This window comes from Dipodomys ordii, unplaced genomic scaffold (assembly GCF_000151885.1).
Source record: "Dipodomys ordii isolate 6190 unplaced genomic scaffold, Dord_2.0 Scaffold115, whole genome shotgun sequence".
In the NCBI taxonomy this organism is placed as follows: domain Eukaryota; kingdom Metazoa; phylum Chordata; class Mammalia; order Rodentia; family Heteromyidae; genus Dipodomys; species Dipodomys ordii.
In genome coordinates this window covers 1600623-1608702 of record NW_012267331.1, presented here as the reverse complement: position 1 = coordinate 1608702, position 8080 = coordinate 1600623, and the positions used below count along the sequence as shown (strand labels likewise).

Sequence of the window (8080 nt, the reverse complement as noted above, 5' to 3'; positions counted from 1 at the left end):
CACAGGCCTGCGTGACTGTAGGCTCAGATCACAGACCTGCGTGACTAGGCTCAGATCACAGACCTGTGTGACTCTAGGCTCAGATCACAGGCCTGTGTGACTCTAGGCTCAGATCACAGGCCTGTGTGACTCTAGGCTCAGCTCACAGGCCTGCGTGACTAGGCTCAGATCACAGGCCTGCGTGACTCTCAGATCACAGACCTGTGTGACTCTAGGCTCAGATCACAGACCTGTATGACTCTAGGCTCAGATCACATGCCTGTTTGACTAGGCTCAGCTCACAGGTAATTGGTGCCAGGGTATAAAGTCATTTCTGCCAGTATGCTTACATTAATGGAAAATACCAAAATCATTGATAGGGAAACAGGTATCTTAGACTAGTGATGACAGTGTCACAACATACCAAACCTTATGGGGCGCAGCAAAAGTGGTTCTGAGAGGGGATTTTAGGGTAGAAATGACTACTTTAGGTAAAAGGCAGCTGGAGCCCGGTGGTGGTGGCATGTCTTCGTTCCCAGCGGCCATCACGGGCTCCTTGCAGCCACTCACCCCCTGTCCCCAGCGGCTCTTCTCATCACAAGCCTCTTGAACAGACCAAGCACAGAGCTGTGCTTGATTAACAGAATCTTTCCAGTTTCTCCCTGATGAGTTGAGAGTGCACTGGACTTGCAGAGAGGAGCACAGGACGCGTTCGCCTCTCGGCGTTTGAAGGGCTCTTGTGTGACTGGCAGGCAGCCATGTGCTGCGCGTACCCGCGGGCGAGCAGTCTGCTCTCAGAGCTGACTGTGTGGCGTGGATGGCAGGTGTGAGGCCAAAACGCCCGCCACAGAGAAGCATGAGGGTGGCCTTGTAGGGTCCACAGAGGGAGGCATGGCAAGGCTGATGAGGGGTAGGCTGATAGTACGCCCTCTGTCCCTCTGTCCCTGCAGTCTGCCCTTCCCAGAGTCACTGCTGAGGAATGGATGCTACCTGTCCATCTCTGCCTCTGCCCTTGGCAGGTCTTCCCTCCTGGCACTTGGTGCTTTGCTCTGACACTTACTTAGGAGGAGGAAGCTAGACTTGCAGTGCTACAAACCTTCTGTTCCACAGCATTCACATTCACATACCCCCCTTTCTGAAGCCCTCCGGCCTTGTGCGTGTGGTGGGTTTGGGACGTCTCCAGTGGGGTTAGGTCTTGTGCGTGTGGTGGATTTGGGGCGTCTCCAGTGGGGTTAGATCTTGTGTGTGTGGTGGATTTGGGGCGTCTCCAGTGGGGTTAGATCTTGTGTGTGTGGTGGGTTTGGGGCATCTCCAGTGAGGTTCGATATTGTGCGTGTGGTGGGTTTGGGGCGTCTCCAGTGGGGTTAGGTCTTGTGCGTGTGGTAGGTTTGGGGCGTCTCCAGTGGGGTTAGGTCTTGTGCGTGTGGTGGGTTTGGGGCGTCTCCAGTGGGGTTAGATCTTGTGCGTGTGGTGGATTTGGGGCGTCTCCAGTGGGGTTAGATCTTGTGTGTGTAGTGGGTTTGGGGCATCTCCAGTGGGGTTAGAACTTGGCTGGCCTCTCCCAAGGCCAGCCTGTGAGTCATCGATGGCTTCCCAGCTGGCTTAGGGGTGGGTTTGTATTGGCTGGCGAACTCTTTCAGGACCCTAGAGGAGGGACGCTTTCCCTGCACCAGGGGACTCCCCAGCCTCCAGTAGCATGCCTTCCCCTTCCCATATTTGTAGCTGCCCTCTTTGTAGCCGTTTATAATCACGTGACTGTGAGAATCAAGTGACAACAGGCTTTGTGCCCTTGGAATGAAGCTTTTCTTAAAACCTTACCCTGTAAGAACATGAAGCTTACTTACTTTCTCTCTCTCTTTCTTTCTTTCTCTCTCTTTTTTCTTTCCGTCTCTCCCTCCTTCCCTCCCTTACCCTGTAAGAACATGAAGCTTTTCCTTCCTTCCTTCCTTCCTTCCTTCCTTCCTTCCTTCCTTCCTTCCTTCCTTCCTTCTTTCTCTTTCTTTCTCTCTCTCTTTCTCTCTCTCTTTCTTTCTTTCTTTTTTTCTTTCTTTCTTTCTTTCTTCCTTTCTTTCTTCCTTTCTTTCTTTCTTTTCTTTCTTTCGAACTCTGGGCCTGGGAGCTGTCCTTCAGCTTAAGCTGTACCACTTGAGCCACAGCACCACTTCCAGTTTTCTGAGTGGTCTATTAAAGAGTCTCATGGACTTTTCCTGCTGGAAAAGTCAGATCTCAGCCTCCTGAGTAGCTAGGATGACAGGCGTGAGCTGCTGGTGGCCGGCAGAAGCTTATTTTCTAAAGCAAAGCAGTTCTGCCTTCTGTGTCTTCCAGATGTTGAAAGTAACTTCTGCCACCATTGGGACTCATTTTGTCTTTTCTTTTGTAGTCTAGTGAGGAAGGAGCCTTGTCTCCAGGAAGTGCCTCCCTAGCCCCTCCCTGGCAGGTGAGAAGGATAGCGCACCATCAGAAGTGCCGCCTCCCTCCCTCTAGCTCACGCAGCGGCGCCCATAGTCCTCCGGGAAGATGCCCTTGCAGGGCTGGGTCTGCTAAAGGAAAGTCTGGTCACACGTGTTTCACTGTGTTTCACTGTGAGGCTTCCTGTGCTGTCGGAGGGATGGAGGTGAGTGTGGACTTCACTGTCTGGTCTTTCCAGTCTTGGAATTAATATTCATTTGTATGCACACACATATTTTGCTAAGCCAAAAAACCAGTAAAAAATGTATTGATGTGGAAAGTGAGTTTTCAGGGGCTCCCTAGCCATGAGATGAGCATGTCAGTGTTCCGGAGCAGCGTGGGCCAAGCATGCTGGGACCCAGCATTTCAGACAGATGGGGATGGGCCGGGACAGACTTACTTCATAGACCGCCATGAACACCAGGGTGTGTGTGTATGTGTGTGTGTGTGTGTGTGTGTACAACAGGCTCACTGAAAATGCCCCAGAAAGCACCAGAATAGCGTGTGCATGTATGGCTGACGGCATGCAGATGGGTGGACAGCACTGGGCCTGTGTGTGCTGTGATTCAGTACCGGTGCTCTGGGTAGCAGGGCACTGCTGGCACTCCGTGAGCTGCACTGAGCAGCTGAGGGCCCGTTCTGTAATGAGCCAGTGCCATTACGTGCCTGTGCATCCGACTGCCTCCCTGTCAGCACTGTCTGTGTCGACCTTGGCAGGCGTATCACTTGGCTCACCAGTCCAGCGTTGCTCAGGAGTGTCCAGGATTGAAATTGCTGCAATCCTGGGGACTGGACGCAGGGACTATCTCTGTTCAGGTGAAACCTGCACTTCCGGTGTAGGTCTTGGGTGGCTGGTAGGATGTCTGCAGACTTGTGGATGATGAACCTGGGGTTGTTGGTCTGTTTGGCATCATGCCGCAATTTCCCTGTGGAGTCCTTTTTTCTGATGCTACTTTCTGAATTTAGGATGAACTTCCTGTAACTGTACTGCTCATTTCAGTCTCATGATCTCTGCTTTGCCTCACGAGGGTGGCTTGGGATCTGCTTTTACCCTGCCCTAGGTTTAATGTATACTTATCAGTTTGACCTGTCAGTTTTTATTAACAGTGACTGAATATGACTTAGCTACCTGAAAACTTTAAAAGAATTTGTTTTTTAATGAAAAGCTGACAAATTATAGTTATATATGGTTGTTCCTATGTGTGGCCAAAAATTCAGAATCCTTTTATAGCTTTTAGCACAGAGATCACAATTCTTGGCCTTTGCTGTGCTCTCAGGTATAGATTCTGTTCTTGTGCACAATTGAGCTGCAGACAATGGAAGCTGGCCCTGCATGGCTCAGGCCAAGACCACGACTTCCTGTCTCAGGTGACAGCCTTGCGCCCTGCAGGCTAGGCTGCAATGCTGGCCGGCTCACTTCCTGTCTCAGGTGACAGCCTTGCGCCCTGCAGGGTGGGCTGCAATGCTGGCCGGCTCAGCACTCAGCTCTTAGCTCTGCCCTCCCATCCCCTCCACTCTGCCTTCGTTCTACTAAAGAGATGGCATTCTGTCCCAAATCAGCTCTGGTCTGTTCCTCCTTTCAGCTCTCCATCCATCCTGTGGATCCATGGCTGTCCCTTCCTTAGCCACAGACACACAGTCCTGGAATGCCATGAAGAAGCTGCACACATCCACTTTCCACGTTTCCCAGGGCTGAAAGCCACTGTCAGAGTATTGCTGGCAAAGTTCTCGGTGAAGTTCTCTTGTTGCTTTGCAAATGGCTGCTGCCTTCTTTGCTCTCACACTGCAGAAGCAGACAGAGGATATGCGCTCTCTCCTAACAGGGACTAACCCTACCCTCATGAGCTCATCTAACTCTGGTTGTCTCTCAGAGGCTCCGTCTCCAAATGCTGGAGTCAGGGCTTTGAGATGTCCATTGTGGTGAGACACCCGCACATCCCCCAAACAAGACCAGACATAAAGACTTCCAGTGACTTCTGGCCAGGAAAGCAGTTTTCTAGAGTACGAAGAATGTGTATAAAAGCTCTGAGCTGCTGCAGGTTTGGGGGTTTGGAATCTCCTGCGTCCATGTTAATACTGAGCCCTTCTCCTCCTCTCAGCGTCACATGGGAGCCGATGGGAGATGGGAAGAGAGTCATCTCACTGGCAGACAACCGCATCCTGCTGTGGGACCTGCAGGAGAGCTCAAGCCAGGCTGTGGTAAGTGGCATCGCCAGGGGGTTGTCAGACCGTGGGGTGATTGGGGTGGAAGTGGGGGCTAGGTGACAGTTGCAAGGCCCGCCCCCTTCACTGCCTTGTCCCAAGGGAGGCTGCCGTCCTTTTCCGGTGTGTCGTCTTTGTCATGCAGGGTTTCCAGGGTACTGTTGGCTGAAGTTACATTCTCCAGTAGTAGCACTTACAGAAAATGTATTTGCATGAGTTACAAAAATAACTGTTAGCACTTCCTTGGGACACAGTCTTGCTTTCAAATACAAGTTTTTATGAATATTTTGTCTCATATAGGATTTTCCATAACTTTTTTCTTTAGAATGCATTTTTACATGCATCCATAATTTCCTGGCACTTACTTTGTCAAAGCAACAACTTTAGGAGAACAAAAACTCAAGAACTGTGACCTGGCAGTTCTTCTAATGTCACATGTACCGAGGCCCACATTTGTCTCTTCTGCCACAGGGAATTGAGAACCCTGTCTTTGGGTAGTTTTGTTAGAAACAGCCTTCTCTCATGTTTATTTGTTCCTCTGACTTTTACTTAGCTCCTTTCCCTCGTGGTGCTTACTATAGTAATAATAAACCCTTCCCTTACTCCCCTGGTCAAAGAGATGGCAGGATCATGATTTAGCTTTACTAATATGTGGCATAGAAGTCAGACTTTTAAAATATTAAGTAACTTGTTAAAGTTTAAAAACTGAATGGTGCTGGGCGCTGGTGGCTCACATTTGTAATCCTAGGTACTCAGGAGGCTGAGATCTGAGGATTGTGTTTCAAAGCCAGCCCTGGCAGGAAAGTCCATGAAACTCTATACTTTGCTAAACTACTCAGAAAAGTCAGAAGTGGTGCTGTGGCTCAAGTGGTGGTGTGCTAACCCTGAGCACAGAGAGGCTCAGGGACAGCCTCAGGCCCTGAGTTCAAGCCCCAGGACTGGCAAAAAAAAGCCCTGAATGGTCACAGTCTTTAATGTGAAATTAAGAGTTGACTTTTCCTATAGCATTAAAAGTATTTAAGGAAATTATTTTATTAAAAACATGTTAAAACGAGACATACCTCTGTGTTGTGCATCGAATCCATGTTTCACAGGAATGTTTAAAGTAAAGCCCATGGCCAGAGGGAATGCTGCTTGAGATTGGCTGGGCTGGCCTGTAGGCCTGGCTGTGTCCACTTGGGGCAGGGTGCCTTTTTGGAGCTGTGTCTGTCCAGTCACCCCTCAGCAGCTGGGGTTTTAGTGTGGCAAGCTTGGGGCGGGGGTGGGGGGAGAGTCCTCTCCCACTGCATGGTAAACTCACAGAAGGTGGGAGCAACTCTTAGGGGGGAAGGCTGCTCTGGGTCTACAGACTGCTAGGTAGAGCTCCCCAAGCACTCGGGGTGCCCCAAGCTGGGAGCTAGCCTGGGAGTGCAGGCTCCTGAGGCGCCATGCACTAGCTCGGGAAGATTTCACTGTCCAACCTGAGCTGGCCTGCTCTGTGGCTAGCAGCGAACACGGCTTCACACCCAAGTCATTGCTGAAGGGTTTTGAGGTCGGGTGATTAATCTGTAACTTATTTTCTACAGAGATCAATTTGGTATTCTCTGCCCCTTTTTTGTCTGCTGTCAGCAGTTCTGTCAATACCCCTTTGTGACCTGGGCCGTGGCGTTTAATACAGAAACCTTCCATCGATTCCAGCCTCCTCACACCAGCTCCTCCGCTTTTATTGTTTGAGGATATTGCATTGTGTGGTGAATCTAATCTTATGCTCACTGCATCATTACCTTTTGCAATTAAATTGGCGATTCTTTGCCATTTATAATCATTAGCAGAACCCTGGGGAGCCCTGGGGTGGGGGGTCCGGGGGTCCACGGGCCCTGATGGAGGTGGGGTGCCTCCCCATTTCACTCCATGCTCATTCATCTTCACGTGCACCAGCTTTCACCGGCCGTGGACATTAATGGCTTCTGCCAAGGTGGCAGCAAAAGGTATTCTCTGTCCACACACGCGTGCAGTGTCCCTGGAGTGGACCCGGGAGAGCCGGCGTGTGCTGTGTTGGGAAAGAGCTTCACACACACACGACAGTACTTGCGATAGGATTCAGGGCTTACAAGGACTCAGTGGTGTTGCAGGTTTTCTCACAGGAAGTTCATGTGCAGCCCACTCCCCGTACCGGGTATGCTCCATGTGGGAGCCAGTCCCTGGACTGCGTATGCTCCATGTGGGAGCCACTCCCTGTACCGTGTATGTTCCATGTGGGAGCCCCTCCCTGTACCCTGTATGTACCTGCTCTGGAGCATGTATGACCTTTTAGAAATATTTCTTCCTGCTTTCACTTGTCTTTCTATCTTTTACTACAGGCCGTCTCAGAGGAGAAGATTTTGTTTTATAAATAGGCTTTAGAAGCTGGTACTAGTGGCCGAGGTTCAGACCTATAATCCTGACTACTCAGGAGGCCCGAGATGTAAGGATTGTGCTTCGAAGCCAGTCCAGGCAAAAAAGTCCATGAGACTCTTAACCGCCAAAAAGAGAAGAAAAAAAAGTAAAGTGTTAGCCTTGAGCCAAAAAAGTCTCAGGGACAGTTCCCAGGCCTTGAGTTCCACCCCCCGCCCCCCCCCCCCCCCCACGGCTTTAAAAGTAGAGGTATAGCTCAAGTGGTAGAATATTAGCCTTGAGTGAAAAAAAACAAGGGAGAATGTGAGGCCCTGAGTTCAATCCCCAGTTCTAGCATACACAAAAGGAAGGAAAGGGAAGGGAGGAAGGAAGGAAGAAAAGGAAAAAAGGATGATTATAGGTAAGGGGGTTCTATATTTTAGCTGGGTACCTGTGGCTCATGCCTATAATCTTAGCTATTTAGGAGGCTGAGATCTGAGGCTCATGGTTTGAAGCCATTCTAGGCAAGGAAATCTATGAGACTCATCTCCAATCAACCCCAAAAGTAGGAAACAGAGTTGTGGGACACCAGAACCAACACGTCTGGGCGCCGATGTGTTGAGATCACCCAGGTTGTGGAGACCAGAGCAGGTGTGTGGGAGGGTTTGCGGCTGTGGGCCCCAGGCCTCCACGCTCCCCCGCTCCCCCGCTGCCCCGCTGCCCCGCTGCCCCGCTCCCTGCCTGCTGCTCTGCTGCAGCTCCTTGCCTCCCGCACCCAGCGCAGGGCCGTGCTACCTGCACAGCCTCTCCTCACCCACCATCTAGGTGTGCTGGTGCCCTAGGCTCTTGGGTGGGGCCTGTGCCCTGCCCGCTGTGTGCCGTGTACCTGTCCTGCCCCGCTGTGTACCCGCCCTGCCCCTGTGTACCCATCCTGCCCCTGTGTACCTGTCCTGCCCCTGTGTACCCGCCCTGCCCCTGTGTACCTGTCCTGCCCCTGTGTACCTGTCCTGCCCCTGTGTACCCGCCCTGCCCCTGTGTACCCGTCCTGCCCCTGTGTACCCGCCCTGCCCCTGTGTACCCGTCCTGCCCCTGTGTACCC

General features: G+C 51.4%; 1 protein-coding gene across 2 annotated transcripts in view; it reads left to right on the top strand.

Moving 5' to 3' along the window:
* The window catches only part of Tssc1 (tumor suppressing subtransferable candidate 1), a 131383-nt gene that overhangs the window by 102769 nt on the left and 20534 nt on the right, over positions 1 to 8080 (top strand). For both annotated transcript variants that reach the window (XM_013028881.1, XM_013028883.1), the window contains exon 5: positions 4527 to 4626. In XM_013028881.1, the coding sequence (XP_012884335.1) occupies positions 4527 to 4626 (100 nt within the window). The remainder of the gene's footprint in view (positions 1 to 4526; positions 4627 to 8080) is intronic.